The following is a 20893-nucleotide window of genomic DNA, read 5'->3' as shown; positions in this document are numbered from 1 at the left end:
TTTCCGTGTCTATGAGGGAAAAGATAGCACTGTGGAGCCCCCGAACTGCCCAGACTACATAGGGAGCAGCGGTAAGATTGTTTGGGACTTGGTGTCACCCTTATCCGGAAAGGGGTACCATTTGTACGTGGACAATTTTTACACAAGCGTGCCACTATTTAGTCACCTGCTTGATTTACAAATTGGCGCATGTGGCACCGTGCGACCTAATCGCCGGGGCTTCCCCCAACGGCTTGTTAATTCCCGTCTTAGTCGGGGGGCGAGAGCCTGCTTGAAAACGGACAAATTACTTGCGGTGAAGTGGAAGGATACACGGGATGTTTATGTTCTGTCCTCCCTTCACGCAGACACGACAGTCCAAATCCCTACGGCAACTGGCGTTATGGAGAAACCCCTCTGTGTCCACGAATATAACCTTAACATGGGAGGGGTGGACCTTAACGACCAGCTTTTGGCGCCGTATTTAGTTGCCCGTAAAGCCAGACGCTGGTACAAAAAAGTGTCTGTTTACCTTTTCCAATTGGCTATGCTGAACGCCTTTGTCCTATACAAGGCGTCAGGACGAACTGGACCCTTCCGGGAATTCCAGGAAGCGGTCATCCTTGCCTACCTGTACCCAGGAGGCATGCCTGCCCAACTTCCCCTTCCAGATGCAGTGAGCCGGCTGCATGAGAGGCATTTTCCTTATGCCCTCCCGAGTACCCCTACCCAAATACGACCCCAAAGACGATGTCGTGTCTGTAGCAGGCGCGGATTTAGGCGTGACACCCGTTATTATTGTCCCAAATGTCCTGACCATCCTGGTCTCTGCATCGGGGAATGTTTTGAGCGCTACCATACACTAGTGGAGTATTAGTGTAGGGTACAGCACGACACAGTGTAGGGCACATAAACACAGGGTCTCGAAGGATGTTGGATGTCCATCGACATTTTGAGAGACCCAAGCTGGAAGAGAAGATCGCAGAAGATCGCACTCCCTCCCAAATCAAGAAATAAAGGAACAGTTAGAAAGTAAAATAAAAGGATCCAAAAACTGTTGTGGTGTCAGTAATTTTATATGTCCTTCTACTCCTTCCTACTATACTTTTTTCAATGTCCTTTGTTTGTTTTTTCATTCTTTTGTGACTTGTTTCTCTTGCAGGTAATTGTCGGCTACCACGCATTGATTTTATATATTCTGACACAAACAGCGTTTGCGCTCAGCATATATGGATACCTTTGCTGATAGCAGCTGTGGTGATTTTCTGATTTCAGCACTGCAGTTAAAATCTTATTTTGGTATACGTGGATAGCGCCGTGTATACCCATCATTAAATTCAGTGGGTGGTTGTTTGGGCGGTTAATGATGAGAATCCAAAAACTTTTGTTGTGTCAGTCATTTTATATGTCCTACTCTTCCTAATGTACTTTTTTTTAATGTACTTTGTTTGTTTTTTCATTCTTTTGTGACCTGTTTCTCTTGCAGGTAATTGTCGGCTACCACGCATTGATTTTATATATTCTGACACAAACAGCGTTTGCGCTCAGCATATATGGATACCTTTGCTGATAGCAGCTGTGGTGATTTTCTGATTTCAGCACTGCAGTTAAAATCTTATTTTGGTATACGTGGATAGCGCCGTGTATACCCATCATTAAATTCAGTGGGTGGTTGTTTGGGCGGTTAATGATGAGAATCCAAAAACTTTTGTTGTGTCAGTCATTTTATATGTCCTACTCTTCCTAATGTACTTTTTTTAATGTACTTTGTTTGTTTTTTCATTCTTTTGTGACCTGTTTCTCTTGCAGGTCCCTCGTCGGCTACCACGCATTGATTTTATATATTCTGACACAAACAGTGTTTGCGCTCAGCATATATGGATACCTTTGCTGATAGCAGCTGTGGTGATTTTCTGATTTCAGCACTGCAGTTAAAATCCTATTTTGGTATACGTGGATAGTGTCGTGTATACCCATCATTAAATTCAGTGGGTGGTTGTTTGGGCGGTTAATGATGAGTAATACTACGCATTATTCCTGTGCTGATTTCTGATAGGTTCTCTTTTTTTCCGTTCAGCCCACAGGCTGCATGAAAAAAAAAAAACCTATATGCCAAACAAGGACCAGCAATGTACTGGTACGTTGCTGGACTTTGAGTGGTTGTACCAGGATGATGCCTGCAGATTTAGGCATCATCTTGGTATCGTTTTTTACAGCCAGCGGTCGGCTAACATGTAAAAGCAATCCTAGCAGGTAATTGGCCGCTAGACTGCTTTTACATGCAGTGGGAGGGGTCTCCCCCCCCCCCCCACCGCCGCCTTCCGAAGCCTTCCGTGGTTTTTCTCGGGCTCTCCTGTCCCACCGGTTAACCCGAGAGTGCAGCCGGTGGTTCAGTTATCTAACCATAGAGCTAATTGAAGATTAGAATGGCTCCAATCATCTCTATGGCCTAAGATGCCGGAGGCTACGAGCATTTCATGACTTCTTTTTCGCCAGAAATAAACAGGGCCATTGGGAAATTGGGAAAGTATTTTATCACACCAATTTTGGCGTGGTCAGATACATTAAGGTCAGAGGAGAGATCTAGAGTATAAAAGACCCCAATTTTTTTAAAAAAGAGTACCTGTCACTACCGATTGCTATCATAGGGGATATCTAAATTCACTGTGATAACAATAAAAATGATTTAAAAAAAAAAAATTAAAGGAAAGGTGTCAAAATAACATAAAAAAGCAAAAAAAAAAAAAAAAAATTGAGCCCCCCCCCCTTTCCCCCCGTGCTTGCACGCAATGGCACACGCAAGCGTTGGTCTAGTGTCATATGTAAACCGCAATTTCAGCATGCATGTGAGGTATCGCCGCGATCGCCAGATCGAGTGCAGTAATTTTTGCAGTAGACCTCCTCTGTAAGTCTAAAGTGGTAACCTGTAGAGACTTTTAAAGTTTTTAAAAATGTACGTACGTTGTTGCCGCTGCGCAGGCGTGCGCAATTTTTAAAGCATGTCATGTCAGGTGTCTATGAACTCGGCATAAGATCATCTTTTAAATTTTACCAAAAAAATTGGAATTATATAGTGTATTTGTGAAATAAATTAAAAAAAAATGTATTTTTTTCGCAAAAATTGCGTTTGGAAAATCTGTGCGCAAATACCGTGTGACAAAAAAATTTGCAACATCCCCCATTTTATTCTATAGGGCCTCTGCTTTAAAGAAATATATAATGTTTGGGGGTTCAAAGTAATTTTCTAGTAAAAAAAAAATATTTTTTCATGTAAACAAAAAGGCACAGAAAAGGCTTGGTTTTCAAGTGGTTAGAAGAGTGGGTGATGTGTGGATAAGATTGAGCATAAAATGCCGGGACAGTTCAAACACCCCCCAAATGACCCCTTTTTGAAAAGTAGACACCCAAAGCTATTTGCTGAGAGGCATGGTGAGTCCATGGAATATTTTATATTTTGCTACAAGTGTCGGGAAAATTATTATTTCTTTTTTTTTTGTTGTTTTTTTACAGAAAGTTGTCACTAAATGATATATTGCTCACACATGCCATGTGTATATGTGAAATGACACCCCAAAATACATTCTGCTGCTTCTCCTGAGTACAGGGATACCCCATGTGTGAGACTTTTTGGCAGCGTAGCTGTGTACGCGCCCCCGAAAACCAATCCACATCTTCAGGTTTTCTAATGGCGTAAATTGCTGATTTTACCCCTGACTACCTGTCACAGTTTCAGAGGCCCTGAAATTTCAAGATAGCACAAAACCCCCCCAAATGACCCCATTTTGCAAAGTAGACACTCCAAGCTATTGGCTGAGAAGCATGGTGAGTCCATGGAATAGTTTATATTTTGCCACAAGTTTCGGGAAAATAATTTTTTTTTTTTTTTTAACACAAAGTTGTCAGTAAATGATATAATGCTCACGCATGCCATGGGTATATGTGAAATGACACCCCAAAATACATTCTGCTGCTTCTCCTGAGTACAGGGATACCCCATGTGTGAGACTTTTTTGCAGTCTAGCCGAGTACAGGACCCCGAAAACCAACCTCCACTTTCAGGCTTTCCAAGGGCGTAAATTGTTGATTTCACTCCTGACTACCTATCACAGTTTCGGAGGCCCTAAAATTCCAAGATAGCACAAAACCCCCCCAAATGACCCAATTTTGCAAAGTAGACACTCCAATCTATTTGCTGAGAGGCATGGTGAGTATTTTGCAGCTCTCATTTTTTTTGGAAAATGAAGAAAAAACAGGAAAATGCATTTTTTTTCCTCTTTTTTCAATTTCCAAAACTTTGTGACAAAAAGTGAGATCTGCAAAACACTCAACATGCCTCTCTGCAAATAGCTCAGGGTGTCTACTTTCCAAAATGGGGTCATTTGGGGGGGTTTTGTGCTATCTTGGAATTTTAGGGCCTCCGAAACTGTGATAGGTAGTCAGGAGTGAAATCAACAATTTACGCCCTTGGAAAGCCTGAAAGTGGAGGTTGGTTTTCGGGGTCCTGTACTCGGCTAGACTGCAAAAAAGTCTCACACATGGGGTATCCCTGTACTCAGGAGAAGCAGCAGAATGTATTTTGGGGTGTCATTTCACATATACCCATGGCATGTGTGAGCAATATATCATTTACTGACAGCTTTGTGTAAAAAAAAAAAAAAATATATATATATATATATTTCCCGGAACTTGTGGCAAAATATAAAATATTCCATGGACTCACCATGCCTCTCAGCAAACAGCTTGGGGTGTCTACTTTCCAAAATGGGGTCATTTGGGGGGGTTTTGTGCTATCTTGGAATTTTAGGGCCTCCGAAACTGTGATAGGTAGTCAGGAGTGAAATCAACAATTTACGCCTTTGGAAAGCCTGAAAGTGGAGGTTGGTTTTCGGGGTCCTGTACTCGGCTAGACTGCAAAAAAGTCTCACACATGGGGTATCCCTGTACTCAGGAGAAGCAGCAGAATGTATTTTGGGGTGTCATTTCACATATACCCATGGCATGTGTGAGCAATATATCATTTACTGACAGCTTTGTGTAAAAAAAAAAAAAAAAATATATATATATATATATATTTCCCGGAACTTGTGGCAAAATATAAAATATTCCATGGACTCACCATGCCTCTCAGCAAACAGCTTGGGGTGTCTACTTTCCAAAATGGGGTCATTTGGGGGGGTTTTGTGCTATCTTGGAATTTTAGGGCCTCCGAAACTGTGATAGGTAGTCAGGAGTGAAATCAACAATTTACGCCTTTGGAAAGCCTGAAAGTGGAGGTTGGTTTTCGGGGTCCTGTACTCGGCTAGACTGCAAAAAAGTCTCACACATGGGGTATCCCTGTACTCAGGAGAAGCAGCAGAATGTATTTTGGGGTGTCATTTCACATATACCCATGGTATGTGTGAGCAATATATCATTTACTGACAGCTTTGTGTAAAAAAAAAAAAAAAATATATATATATATATATTTCCCGGAACTTGTGGCAAAATATAAAATATTCCATGGACTCACCATGCCTCTCAGCAAATAGCTTGGGGTGTCTACTTTCCAAAATGGGGTCATTTGGGGGGGTTTTGTGCTATCTTGGAATTTTAGGGCCTCCGAAACTGCGACAGGTAGTGCAGAGGTGACATGAACAATTTACGCCATTAGAAAACCTGAGAGTGTTGATTGGATTTCGTGGTCCTGTACACAGCTAGGCTCCCAAAAAGTCTCACACATGGGGCATCCCCATACTCAGGAGAAGCGGCAGAATGTATTTTGGGGTGTCATTCCACATATACCCATGTCATGTGTGAGAAATTTATCTTTTAGTGACAACGTTGTGTAAAAAAAAAAAATTAAAAAAAAAATTGTAATTTTCCCGAAACTTGTGGCAAAATATAAAATATTCCATGGACTCACCATGCCTCTCAGCAAACAGCTTGGGGTGTCTACTTTCCAAAATGGGGTCATTTGGGGGGGTTTTGTGGCATCTTGACATTTCAGGGCCTCCTAAACCGTTATAGGTAGTGAGAAAATGCAATGAAAAATGTACGCCCTTTGAAATTCTGATGGTGGTGATTTGTTTTCCGGCTCCCGTACACAGCTACGCTCCCAAAAAGTCTCACATATGTGGTATCCCTGTACTCAGGAGAAGCAGCAGAATATATTTTGGGGTGTAATTACACATATACCCATGGCATGTGTGAGCAATATATCATTTCAATGACAACTTTGTGTAAAAAAAAAAAAAATTTCAGTATTTACACCATAGTTTGTAGACGCTATAACTTTTGCGCAAACCAATAAAAATACGCTCATTGATTTTTTTTTTGTCAAAGACATGTAGCTAAATATATTTTGGCCAAAAAAAATGACATAAATTGAGTATATTGGATATTTTTTAAAAGACAAAGTTGAAAATGTCATTTTTTTGCAAAATTTTCGCTCTTTTTTTATTAATATCGCAAAAAATAAAAAGCGCAGAGGTGATCAAATGCCACCAAAAGAAAGCTCTGTTTGTGGGAAAAAAAGGACGTAAATTTCGTTTAGGTACAGCATTGCATGACCGAGCAATTATCAGTTAAAGTCACGAAGTGCCAAGTTGAAAAAAGGGGTCTGGTCCTTTAGCAGCCAAATCCTCCGGGGCTTAAGTGGTTAAACATTTTACCTTAAAGCAGAGTTCCACCCAAAAATGGAACTTCCGCTTTAGGTGGTCCTAACCCCCTGACATGCCACATTTGGAATGTCATTTTTTTTTTGGGGGGGGGGGCGGGTACCTAGTTTTGACAGGTACCCGCTCCCACTTCCGCTCGGAGCGCCGCGGCGCCCTGAACGGAAGTTCTCCTCTCCCCCTCCCTCACTGCAATCTTCTGGGACATGTCAGAGTTCCCAGAAGATGCCCGGCCAATCACGGCGTGCAGCGCGACTCGCGCATGCGCAGTGGGTACCCGGCTGTGAAGCCGCAAACTGTCACAGCCGGGTGCCCACAGCAGTGATGCCGGCGCCGAGGGAGAGGATCGAGGCTTCGGGGCGGCCGCATCGCTGGACCGTTGGACAGATGAGTGAAATGGCTGGAACTCCGCTTTAATGAAGGCCCCTTGAACCTCCTTTAGGGAAAGGGAGCCTTGACTGCTGGAAGCATGGCATCACTGTGGGTATGAACCTAAAAGAGAAGTTAAGTAGCTCCCTTGGGATTGGCTACAAAGACCTGAGGTGACTGGGTGGAGCCTGAACTCTAGGAAAAGGCTACGCTGGGGCACATCCAACTGCTCTGAGGAGATTCGGAATGCATTAAGGTAGAAAATGTTTAGGCTTTAGAACCATTTCAAGCCCCTATTTACAAAATGAAAAACCTGGGCATTGTGTCGCTTGTTGCCTGTTGGTTAAGGCTTGACATGAGTACATGAGCTTCATTGGTGCAAAATTGCTTGTTTTTGGCCAACAGCACTAATGGCAGCACTTGAAAAACTTTTCAAACACTCCCATTTGAAAGTATGGGTCTAAAAATGCAAGATTCTGCTCCTGTACTACAGTTCTCTTGTAAGATCATTATGTTACCTCTCTCTTCCTTGCATCAGACCATCTCACCTTTAACTGTATTGCATTTCAGGAGAACTGGCTGAACTGATAAACAGTTGCTAAACCAATGAAGGATTACCGCAGTAAAATACCAGGCCTTTTTATTGTTTTACCCAGAGATCTTTAAAAGGTACACCGCTGCATAAAGCAACAAATGAAGCTTGCCTTTTTGAAAGCTGCAAAGAAATGTTTCTGGAATGCACGCTGGGCTCTCGATAAGTTGGTGCCAGGAGGGAATCGTAGTACCAGCTGCCCTCTCACTCCCACTGACCCCAAGTCCCACTACACATTGGTCCATCCCACCATTTATCATAATGGGTCATACAGAGCCAACAGAATCTTTGCGGGAAGAACTGCAGATCTCATGCCACAAAAACAGACTTCCGGGTGAACTACAAAGTATCGAGAGTCGATTGAAGCTGTACAAGCGGCAATACTGCTCCAGAAGCAGACCGCACACTGCAGCATTGAGCCACATCAAACAGAATGGGAGATGTAAAGCTTGAATGAAAAACCGTATAATCTGTACTTCCAACACTCAGAGCTTCCAAAAACACAGCCGAGCCAGCTTCAAAGGACGTAAAACAACGCACGACAACCGGAGTGAATTCCACGGCCTTAACTAAAAAATACACACATGAAATATGCATCTGTGTTCTGTAATAAATAAAAAGAGGTCTGCCTTTAATGTCAATACTAAAATGGCTTATAGAAATTATCCCGGTGTGAATGTCGAAAAGCAACACAAATCCAACCAACGCCATCCTCTGCCTAATTGCACAACGTTGTTCTGAGCTAAAGGATCACCTTGATAGCGGATGATAAAAGGGAGTGCTGATCATTTGAAAGTGCCAGAGAAATTTGTAGAATTAGAAACTGGTCTCTCCCTGGAAAATCTGTCACAAACAAAAGTAGCCTTAAAATAAATGTCTTATTTAATTGGAATTCTGAGCTGGTTCAAATTTTCAGTATGAAGTTCAGCGCACTAAGTATGAATTTCACTGATTTAGGTTCTTATATTTTGGGGAGTTTTTCTCCTCTACTGTGTATATGAATTGCCCACTGTTGGCTTTTAAACAGGCCATAGACACACATTCCTATCTATATTTCTCTGTGATGCGTAAACCATGTGAACACACTGACCCTCTTCTCCATTCGTATGTGTCACACTGCCTGTTTATGTGACAGGTTAAAGGCACTCTTGACAGTTACTGGAAATAAGATAAAATCAGAAGCCATTTAAAAGTGTCTAAAATTAAAAGCCTGACCTAAAAGCAGACATCACAAGTAAACTAGCCCCTCCATTTTTTAGACAGAAAACCAATTTTTTTGTGCCTCTCTAAAACTAGTTTCACCTTGTTTCTAAGGGTCCCACCTCCCTAACACCAGGACTAAGCCCCACAAATGCCATCCCTATTTCCAATAAGAATGCCATTCCTCACCACTTGGGCACAGGGATGGCAGGTATACAAGTCCAGCTCTGAACTCAGGGAAGCCAGTCACTTACAAAAAGAATTCGAGAGAACAACACAAAGGAGGGTGTCTGCTCTAAGGCAAACCCTTACATGGGTGACAAGTTCTTGCCAGAAATAAACATGAAAAATCCTGAAGCAGCTTAGAGCTAAGACACACCATATGTGAATATGATGGAGTATCTTTCCAAATGATCTGTACCTTTTATTAAAATTAATCTGGGATGTACAAATAGAAAGAAAGGTTTTTGAAGCAGAGTTTAACTTTAAGAAATGACTCACCCACATACAGCTTTTATCTATGACTCTTCGGACCACATCACAGGATCAGAATTTGAACTCTAGTTTATGGTCTCCTGGGCATGCAATAGGGCCTTCCCTACAATGATGCTGCAAGATCCATGCTAGCATGGGTGGGCACAATTTTTAAAGGGTGAAATATTTTTCCTGTTATTACCACATAAAGAAAGTTAGAGAAAAGTCTACTCGTTTTACTTTTTTCACTTAGTGATGTCATCAGCTAAACATAATGTGACTCGTAGGCAACAAAAAGTTTAGGTTATCTGATGTGACCTTCCAAACTCAAACCAAACTTTCTCCACTGTCTCCTCATAACAGATATGACTAACAGGTACTCATGGCCCCCATCACAAACATGACTGATCGGTTCTCAAGGACCCATCACAGACATGACTGATCGGTACTCAAGGGCCCATCACAGACATGACTGATAGGTACTCCATGTAAGAAAAAAAAAAACAAAGCTAAAAATAAGCATCAGGTTGTGAGGGGGGTCTCTGATGCAGTCTGTAATCAGGAGTAATCTCTGCTATAATGGATTCCTCCACTTTCTAGGAGGAGAAAAACATCAATACAAAACCAAACCATAAAACCTAACCTATTCTAACTATAGCATCATTTGCTGTGTTTCCAGACTTCCTGGTTTTGATTTCAATTTCAAAATTTTGGTTGTTTCCAAAGGACCCTGTAAACTCAATGAGGGAATTGCTATTTCCATCCAGTAAAGCATACAAACACATGTCAAAAAGATCTTTCAGTTTATGTTGTTCTTTTTTTTTACTTTAAAGCCCACCATAGCCAAAACGTTTGACTTTTAGTTTAGGACAGAATAGGGAAGGGTTAGAACCTTAGTCAGGTTTTTATTCACTGGGTAGATTTCCCCTCGCTCCCTCTTTTGGTAACCAAGTTGAATTTTTGGGCAGCAACACCTAAAACTTTCAGTGGGATAGGAATAGAGACAGGAATTATGGCATGGAGACCTCACTATTTGAGACATATACAGTAAGAAAACAGCTGTTTAATCTATGTATTAGTAAAATATTGCATTTGGGTGAACTGAACCTTTATTCACAGTTCAGGGAAACATACGGCATCACGACCATGGTAATATCACAAGACAGTGATTAAATGTTCCATAAACATTCTCTCCTGCTGACAAGTAGTATCATAATATTCATCAGTTATTTAAAAAAAATGTACAAATATCTCATAAAATCAAACAACCCTTTCCATGAAAAGAGTTTTTAAATGTAAAATTTATGACTTATTTTACAATCTTTTGAAGCCCATCATGGTACTAATCATTTCCATGAAGAACCAATCTCTGCGCTGATTACATCACTGAGCGCAAAGTGAACTTAAAACAACAGGAAATGTGATGGGAATTTGAAAGATGATAAAAGGGAGACGATCAAGAAAGAAAGTACATAAAACAAGCTGGCAGGAGAACAGCCCTGGAAGAGAAATCTTCTTAATGGATTCACTTAATAGACACATACACTGAGGCTGGTGATCGGAAACATATGGTGTATAAGGGAAAGGGAGGGGGGGGGGGAGGGATGTATAGTAAAAATGGGCGCTTTTTAAATTGGCCACACATGTCTTCCTTCGTCACAAAAGCAGCACGCTCCTCATCCTGCCAATTCCCAAAAACATATGGAAGGTTAAGCGGTTGCTTTGGTGTAATATTTACTAAACAAAGATGATTTTTAACAGAAGGTGGTTCCAGAGACGATTACACTATGGAACCGAAGAATCGGCCAACTGCCATGACCTAATGTCTTCTGCACCCCGGGTGAGGGCCATAAAGTCTGGGTGGTGACAAGTCTTTCTTTCTGGAGTTCGACTATAAACTATGTGGCCCACAACCAAGAAAATCACAACTAACTAAAAACTAGAAACTCCAGTTGGATGTCGACTTCATGCAAACCACAAGAAGCTCAATCTTCATGAATTGAGGGAATCTTTTATAACAAAGAGGAACTCTAGAGCTAACATACATTCCTTATTGTTTAGGAATATACTAATCATCTTGCTGTAGGCTGGCTTCCAAGTGGTAAATGCAATAAAAATGGTGCACATCTTTGGCCAAGTTCCTTGTTTCATCAGCTAGAATGATGTCATATAGTGGGGAGGATTTTTTAACTTTTTTCATGTGAAGGATTTAAGGACTGCCTCTTTCATGCAAAAAATGTTATGACACACAACAGAGAGTTGGCTAAGGAAGGGGAATCAGTCATATAAAGCATAATGTTGAGAACTAGATTTACTGATACTTAAAGACAAGCTATCGAGATAAATGTTTTGGTTGGCCAGGCAGCAGATCACTGGGAAACTTTGACTGATTCCCACTACAGCTGTGGCTGCGTGGAGTATGTATATTCTCTTATTTTTGTGTCCTGAGTGCTCCCATTTCCTCCCACAATCCAAATCAAGCAGGTAGGTTAGATGACAAGTGTACACTCTGGTGTGTGCTCTCATGTTCTCCATATAATACTGCTGAGTATGTTGGAGCTATATAAATGTATAATAGTGTGTGATTATGGTGGGGAAGTTCCTGTTGTGCAGGGTCAAATGTGAATGGTTCAGTGCGCTCTGTATAGCACTGCAAAATATGTCAGCGAGATCTATATAAAATATAAATAATAATAGTCTGTGGCTATGTTGGGGACATGATAGAGAATATGTCAGATCTACAAAGATAAATAAGGAGATGATACAAGAATTACCGTGGAAATAAAGATGTGAGATGACTACAGTGCAAATTAAAGTGGCCTCCATATAGCTACAAGGTTACACACAGGAGATTAGCTATAATGACATTCCTGGGGAAGGTGATCCAGAGTGGAGCTGAATACGCTTTGCCGCAGGCACAGCCATCACCTCCAGCAGCAGACTCCATGGAGAGGTCACAGCTCTTTGAAATCTGATGCCACCAGGAGAGAGACGGGAAAATTCTTTTGGGGAAAAAAATTATTTTACACATCATATCTGCAAAAATGTCTCATATTCAGCAGTGATTCCTCTGCTTTGTGGGATTTAAATATATGATAATCCTAAACCACAGCTTTTTTCTAAAATAAGAAGAGGATTAAAAAACATTTCCAGATGTAAACTGTTTACTGGAGCAGATGATAATTGAGAAAAAGTTGTGGTCCTGGGGGGAGTATTTCATGCACACAGGCTTCCTGTCCGGGAATTCACCTGCATTGGGACTTTACAACCAGCAGCCTCTGGAGAGCAACTTTAAGCCTAAAATGGCTGATAACAGGGGAAGGTTGACTGCACTTACATTTATCATAGTCCAACTCATCCTAGGCTCTGTACAGATGTGAGGGATTTGTAAAATCAAATATGTTAATGAAATTCAGAATTCCTGATCACAAATGTATCTAGATTTCCAGGTTTATGGAACTTTTAAATACAGGAAAACCATGACCCAAATACAGGGATGGCTGCTGCTTTCACCAACTAGTGGAGATATGGTACCAAGGCATCCTTTTTATTAATAACCTACCCAGGGGGCACTGGAAGGAGTACTATAAAATACATATACCAATCACTTTCTTTTGCATTCTTTTTACATTTTCTCTCTATCTATCTTATTGAAAAGTAAAATGCTACCTTATTATCTTATATAAATGTGGTTAGGATGTGGAAATGAGCTTCTACAGTCAGTAGCAAAAAAACACATGTATAATTTTAGAATCTGTCACTGAATTGTTTCAAAGTTTTACCGTTGACTTCCTTTACCACCTCTATAAATGCTCTAAATAGTTGCCATACCACTTTTATACCTAGAGAAGTTTTTACTTTATCATGCATTCAATTGTTGATAATATCTAAATCAGCCATCTCTTCAGTATGCAATGAAAAAAAAAGCATCCAAGAAATACTGGGATGTTGATTTAAGTTCATACAAAGTGATGTTAGAAAAAACAAAAATGGAGAGCTCACTGGCTCAGGTTAGGCTGCTCACAGATGGCTATCCTCCACTGGGTTACTAGAAAAATATCATGTATCAAGGAGTGCCAAACCAAAATGAAAAAAAGAGTCCAAATTAATTTATTGTATTTCGCAAAATAATACAGCCAATGTCTTTTGGGGGAGAGAAAAAACTGCCCCTCATTAGGCCATCAGTGAAACTTGAAGAGTCTCATAATAGGGCTTTCCAAAGTGAATCTATGTGGGGAAGGTAATTGCTGGACTAGGAGCCAGCAGCATCTGTGTCAGCAACCAAGATTGGTCAGTCAAGTCCAGTCTGACCAGCAAGTGTACCCAGCTTGAGTTCCCTTTGGGTTATGGTTCTTTACACCCTATTATTTGCTTCCTGCTAATCTAACTGAAAATAATAAAATACTTGTTTGTATCCTTAAATGTCAGATCATTCTAAAACCAGTTTCTAAGAAAGGCCAGAATCAAGCCACAACTTTTTAACTGGAGAGAGTAAGGGAGGGTTAAACCCCTATCAGGTTTTTTTGCTCTCCCGTTGGGCACATTCACCATCTTTGTATGTCCTGTTGACCAGTGTCACAGCAGCAGAAATTGATGGGAGAACCAAATGTTACAGCTATTACCAGAACAGGAAGTGAGAAAAATCTTCCAAATTGTCACCTTTGTCCTGCTGGAAACTGACAAAGAAGACTTTTCCTCACTTTGAGGATTTTACCTACTTCCTTTCATGTCTTTGAAACAGAAAGTGAATAATGAATAATGGTGGGCACAGTCAGAAATGAAAATCTTACAGAGGATCTTCCCCTTCCATGTTTAAGTATAATTTCCCAGCAGCCATAGTGGCTGTGCTGACTATTGTTTGATAGTAAAAAGAAAAAGCTTCAGAATATTTTTGTGAAAAGCCACAAAAGTCACAACTCAGACTACAAGAGGCACAGATCATGTGTCTCATCACACATAGCCAGCTTAAACTACAAGCTGCAACAAGTAACTTCTGGATCAAGTATTGCCATTCAAATGAGTAAATTAATTAAATCTATCCAACGTGAAGAAATAGCAGATATGTTGCAGAGGTTGTAATTAGCTAAAATACTGATTAAAAAAAACATTAGACATTAAACAATTATAAAAAATGGTAACATATTTTTGTCTCTGAATTCCTAGAGATCCTAGTGTTTCCCTTAGGTTTGCGCCTGAGACGATCCTGGTCCTCTCCCTCCCTGTGCAGGCTGCATTACTATACACTGTATTGTACACTGAACCCACCCAATCAAGGCTGCAGGTGACATCTAGACCCTTTATATGAAGATGTTTAACACAGCAATTACATTCTGCACTCCGCAGTACCCAGATGTTACCTTCTATCGGCGCTGCACAATCAGAACAATAAATCTTTTCAGAGTAGCTGTTGTTACTTACTGCACTTTGCATTCCAATCATTGCCTCATCCGTAAAGGCAACAATGCTTTTTTATTTTCTAACCTGTAATACATTTGTTACTTAGCAGCAGTAGATACAGATGTTGTAGAAATGACAAATATAGCAACAGAGGAAAATAACAATCTGCCATATATAAAATAAACACAATATTATTAAACATATACAAAAAAAAAAAAAAAAAAAAAAAAACCTCTTTCTGTGATCTAAAATCTATAAGTTCTTAACTAAGCAGGACAGGAATAATGCACTGCAATGAACACAGCTGCACACATCAGCATTATGCAGAACTGCCCAGGGCTATTCCAGAATTGGCCTATAGGTGGCGCAATATGCTAGTTTCATAGAAGTAATAAAAGCGAGAGGAAAAAAAAAAAAAAAAAGTTTAAACTTTTTTTAAAACTTAAACTGGCTGCAGGACAATCTAAAATTACATGTACGAAATGTTCACAGAGCAGGGTATGAAGAAATGAAGAGGTGAAGAGGGGAAAGATGTTGAAAGTTCTGCTGAAGGGGATGCAGCAGAGAAAACAAGACTGTATTAAATGCTATGCCCTTACATGGGCCTCCTATTAAATGAGACCCAGGGGAACATAAACTGCTAAAAAAAAATTCTGCACAGCTAGAATCACTTGGCTGCTCAGATTTGAGGCTTGGCAGATGCAGTCGGCACTTAAAGCAAATTCAGAAAGCAGCTGGAAGTTTTCTTTTTGATAGGCTCCTTACCTGCATGGCATTGTGAACATATAAAGCTTAGAGCTACAAGAAGGGACAGGTCTCTCCTCCAACTTCTCCGTTTCCACCTTGTATGTGTATCCATACTCATTACCTCCTCTGCTGTGGGGGGCCAATTCTTTAAGATTCAGGGGTCCTCAGTTCAAATCTTGGAATGAAAAAAAGGTTGCAAAAAAGGGCAAAAACCCTTGCAGCAAATGCAATTTCTATAAAGCCATTAGATTGTATTATTTTTTTTTTTGGGGGGGGGGGGGTGACTCTGCTTTCTGGGGAGCTTAACTAGAATGTGCCTTCACAGCCCCCAGCTCCTCCTGCACCCTCTTCCTTCTCTCTCCTGCCCCTCTTCTCTGGTCTGGGGTCGTCTTGAGAAGTGATGCCCCCTTGTCGACCGAATAGAGAGTGAAAAACCTTTTTAGGCAGATGTAAGAACTGTCAGTCCCAGGATGGGACAGCAAATCAGAAACCAGGGAAGCTGCAGGATCTGCCTACTTTCACTGGGATCAGGAAAAGGGGGAGAGAGGGGTGGGGAGGTGGTGGAGGAGGGAGGAAAGTTTGTGTTAAAAAAGAAAAAAAAAAAAGTTTGGAGAGAGGAGAAAGTGTGGGACAGGAACATGTAACATGCAAAGTGTGCAGAGGGTTAAATCTATTGCATGCCAAAAACTGCAGTCCTTTTTTTTTTTTTCCCATCTCATACAGACAAGAATTTTTTGTGAACAGATTTTGCTGTCCTGGGATAGAGAGACAATTCAAGGGAATGCAAACAGAGCTGGACAAAGCTTCAGCTTTTTCACAGCCTGTGAAGATTTGGTTAAACAGCTGTCACGGCAGGGGGCTCTGATTGACACTCCTCCGGTTTTTCAGCAGCAGCGGCGGCATGTAATGCCAGGTATTCTATGTGTCAATGTTTCCTCTGATTCAATGGAAGATGGATGTTTAGCCTTTTTTATACTGTAAGCGTCCTAGGAAATGTTCATAGGATCCATTTCTTTGGCTGCAATGCTTTGTGGTCACACAATTCCCAAAACCTTCCATAAAAAATAAGCCCCTACCAGGGAACCAAAAAGCAAATGTGTCTTATGCTTATTGGCTTTAGAAAGCCATGATGTACAAATATATACAAAGTACCTAGACATATTACATCACCCTGAATCCCCAGTAAATCAGTGGCTAGCAATTAATATCTGTATCTAAGTATCACTGCTGTGACTTGTACAAGGCCTGACGATGACATAAATCCAGCGTGTCTTCTAGAACTGTTCTAAAGGAAAACTTTTACAAATTTTCTCAGTTCTAAGGCCTCATGCACACAGGATGCTTTTATTTTTTTTCAATTCTCCTAGAAGCCAGCAGCATTTTTGCAGAAAAAAAAGCCTGATGCACGCAACAAGCGCTTGGATGTTAGTTCATTTCTTTGGCTAGGATAATAATAATTTAACACAATAACCAAGTTTCAAGCATTTTTTCTGCCCAAATTCTGCTGCTCCCTGGACACACTGGCAGGGGGTTTTTCTTTCCTTCCTCTAAACGCTGCTAAAAGTCTATGTGTGCGTGGACACGTGTGCTAACATGTAGGGGAGTTTCAAGGCAGGAAAAAAAAAAACACCAAACGCCCCTAGAAACAGCTTTAAAAATGTCCTGTGTGCATGAGGCCTTATTCTGTAAAGAATCAGTCTTAACTGGAGACTAACCTTATAAACCAAAAACTAATCAACGTTCAAGGTACAACAGCAATACAAATTATTGTAATAAAAAATAGTTAACTTTTTTTCAATACAAAAGGTTAAAAGAAAGACACCTAAAAAGTAAATGCTATACAAAGAATGTACTAAATCAGTTTACAAACCACCAAAAAGGGCTCATTAGAACATATCTTATAACAAGCGTATTATTACGCCTGTGGAATTATTTTACAATCACTGATATGAATGAAGATGTATTGGGCCCAGAGAACCTCAGTGCAAGGACAAATCTACTTCTTCAGGAGACTAAGTAATAAATGTGTTGTGTCTCATAATGAAAAAATCTATAAAAAGCTGTTGAGCCTTAAAATCTGCATGCCCATGAGTGCTTGAAGTTGCAGATAGACCCCAGGAGGCCCAGAGGCGGCTCTAGGCTTTGTGAGGCCTAAGGCAAAACTTGGACATGAGGCCCCACTCACGCCCATAATGGGAAAAAGAATTCAAGCGATAAAAATTTACTGTATAAATTGCATATATTAGGAGCCTTAACCTTTGTACTATGAATTCACAGTTTCTAGAATTTTCTCGAACCAATTCTTCTTTAATCAAAGATCATTAAACATCGGGTATGTATGTATGTATGTATGTATGTATATACTGCTTTTACATCACAGTCCCCAGCATTTCCCTATAGGTCATGATTCCCTGAGTCCCTCCTTACATCAGAGTTCAGTGTCCCCCCTTACATAAGAGTTCTTCTTTAAATCAGATTCCCCCAGCATCTCCTCCTTACATCAGAGTCCACAGAATTCCTCTTTACATTAAATCAAATTTCATAGAGCCCCCTTTACATCACTGTAAGAGGGAACTCTGAAGACTCTGATGTAAGAGGAGTTCTGGGAACCCTGATTTAGGAGGACTGTTTGGGACTCTGAAGTAAGAGGAGTTCTGGGAACCCCGATTTAAAGCGGAGTTCCGGCAAAAAATCAATGGTTTTTTTTTGTGCCCGTCCGCTAGTTCTGGATAACCTGAAAAGGAATTGGATAGTTAGGTTTTTTTTTTTTTAAAACTCACCTTGTAATTGTAGATCGTAAATACTCACCTCAGGGTACTTCCTCCCTCGGAACCGCGGCTCACCCCGTCACTTCCTGCCTCGCGATGATTCCTGGGAGCTGAACGTCATAGCTCCCAGGAATCAATGCAACGGCACCGGCCCCGCACGTCATTTCCGGGCGACGCCGCATTCCCCTGCTAAACAGCTTCTGGGCATGTCCAGAAGCTGTTTAGGAATGCGGCGCCGCACCGGAAGTGACGAGAGGGGCCGGTGCGGCGCATTCTGGGAGAAGAAGATGCGGAAGAAGAAGCAGAAGAGGACCGCGCCGGCTTCAGCTGCCCACAAGAGAGATGGAAACGCTGTGGAAGAAATTTTATAAGTAAGTATTTCTTCTAAAAGGTAAGTGCGAACCGGGACAGATCAGAGGCTAGCCATTGTGGAATGTGCTAGCCCTGACTGTCCCGGGGGTATGCTTATTGAAAAATGACATCTGTGCCCGGAACTCCGCTTTAAGGGGGAATGCTGGAGACTCTGATGTAAGGAGAGTTCTGGGAACCCTGATTTGAGGGGGAAAGCTGGGGACTCTGGTGTAAAAGGGAACTCTGTGGTCACCAAAGCTCCCCCTTGCATCAGAGTTTCCAGAAACCCCCTTACACTTTCCTTCCTCAGTCCGCCACAGTCTGGGGCACAAGTCCCACTGCTGAAGGCTGCCATACCTGCCATACCTGAGTTCCCACAGAGGGCACTGTAAATTCCAGTATAGTGCACTGCCATTCCTCCCTGAGGAATAGAAGCCTGCTATGCTTGGACTTGTACCGCTCTCTGTAGGGGACTGAGGAACTACTGCCTGCTATGCTAAAACTTGTAGTGCCCTCTGTGGGGACTAAGGCATAGCAGCCTGCTATTCTGGAACTGTAGTGCCCTCTATGAGGGACTGAGGATTCCTCAGTCCTCCACATTCTAGGGCACTATAATGGGCCATACACACTATACAATTGTCTTTAGATTTTTTCCTTTAGATTTACCAAAACCATACAATATGAGGTCCAATCTAAACACTTTGAATTTGTATGCAATCTGGCAGGTCCTTGCACTACATAGTAAAGGTACAGTAAGTTGGGGGGGGGGGGCAAACAGAGTTAAACATCAAAAGGACAACTCCAACCAAAACTACCAATAATGTACAGAGTCCATATGCTATATAATGTCGCAGACCTTCCACCTCGGGTGCTGTCATTGTGTAGGGCAAAGGGCTCCAGCTCCACCATGTTTGGTTTTGATGTCAGATATGCAGGACTGGCTCAGCTCCACTCTCTTCCCTGGCAACTGACTCTGGCATCACGGGGGGCCTCTCCTCCTCCCCCAGCCACCCAGGGGCTCTCCCCTCTCCCCCAGCCACACAGGGGCCCTCTCCTTCTCCCCCAGCCACACAGGGGCCCTCTCCTTCTCCCCCAGCCACACAGGGGCCCTCTCCTTCTCCCCCAGCCACACAGGGGCCCTCTCCTTCTACCCCAGCCACACAGGGGCCCTCTCCTTCTACCCCAGCCACACAGGGGCCCTCTCCTTCTACCCCAGCCACACAGGGGCCCTCTCCTTCTACCCCAGTCACACAGGGGCCCTCTCCTTCTACCCCAGCCACAAAGGGGCCCTCTCCTTCTCCCCCAGCCACAAAGGGGCCCTCTCCTTTTCCCTCAGCCACACAGGGGCTCTCTCCTTCTCCCTCAGCTACACAGGGGCCCTCTCCTTCTCCCTCAGCCACCCAGGGGCCCTCTCCTTCTCCCTCAGCCACCCAGGGGCCCTCTCCTTCTCCCTCAGCCACCCAGGGGCCCTCTCCTTCTCCCTCAGCCACCTAGGGGCCCTCTCCTTCTCCCCCAGCCACCCAGGGGCCCTCTCCTTCTCCCTCAGCCACACAGCGGCCCTCTCCTTTTCCCCAAGCCACCCAGGGACCCTCTCCTTCTGTTCCAGACACCCTCTCCTCCCCCAGCCACCCAGGGCCTTCTTCTTCTTCTCCTCCTCCTCCACCATCCATTCTAAGACTCTTCCAACTTCCTTGGGGCTACTCACCCCCTTTGCGTAGTAGACACCACAAATCTATGACCAGCTTGCAGAGTGACAAGTCGGGGCCTGGTTACCTGTATGTTCCTGGGCCAGGGCAGAGCTCTCCTCCCAGAGCAACAACCGATGATAGAGTGAGCTGACCAGGCAGTCACTTCCTACTGATGCAGGTACACGCCCACCGATTCCTCCACATCTTAAGATTACATGATCAGACTGCCCCAGGCAGAGAAGGCGGGGTAAGTGTCAGTGGACAACAGACACCTGGCAGCCACAGTGAAGGGACTGCAGCACACTGCTGCAACTTTTATATCTGAGTATTTAAAACAATCTTTTACTTGGGAGATTTCCCCGACTGCGCCCTTCTAAATGTTGTCTCTCCGCCACTGGCCGAGAGGCCCCTGTGGGTGTGAGGCCTGAGGCGACCGCCTAATTTGCCTAATTAGAGAGCTGCCTATCCCAGGAGCTATACAGGTAAGTATATACGATCACCTAATAACCAGTGGAAGGGTAAATATCTAGATTACATGGACTGAAACTGCAAAATTAGCACAGCTGTAATATACAGTATATAGTTGGATATAACTTGCAAACTTTCAGTAGGTCCTAAATCGTAATATGCATAGTATAATTTCCCCCAATGCTGCCAACAGGAATACTATCAAGT

The 20893-nt window shown here is 42.4% G+C and overlaps 1 protein-coding gene across 3 annotated transcripts in view; it reads right to left on the bottom strand.

Moving 5' to 3' along the window:
- Positions 1 to 15854, bottom strand: part of COL5A1 (collagen type V alpha 1 chain) — a 275391-nt gene extending 259537 nt beyond the window's left edge. For 2 of the 3 annotated variants that reach the window (XM_082264613.1, XM_082264615.1), the window contains exon 1: positions 15430 to 15853. In XM_082264613.1, the coding sequence (XP_082120739.1) occupies positions 15430 to 15529 (100 nt within the window). In that variant the 5' untranslated portion in view covers positions 15530 to 15853. Of the gene's footprint in view, positions 1 to 15429 lie in introns of all 3 variants that reach the window. The other variant, XM_082264614.1, reaches the window with a different exon arrangement.
- Positions 15855 to 20893: the final 5039 nt, after the last annotated feature.

Source organism: Pelophylax lessonae, assembly GCF_965119305.1.
Source record: "Pelophylax lessonae genome assembly, chromosome: 7".
Classification (NCBI taxonomy): Eukaryota; Metazoa; Chordata; class Amphibia; order Anura; family Ranidae; genus Pelophylax; species Pelophylax lessonae.
This window is presented reverse-complemented; position numbering and strand designations above follow the sequence as displayed.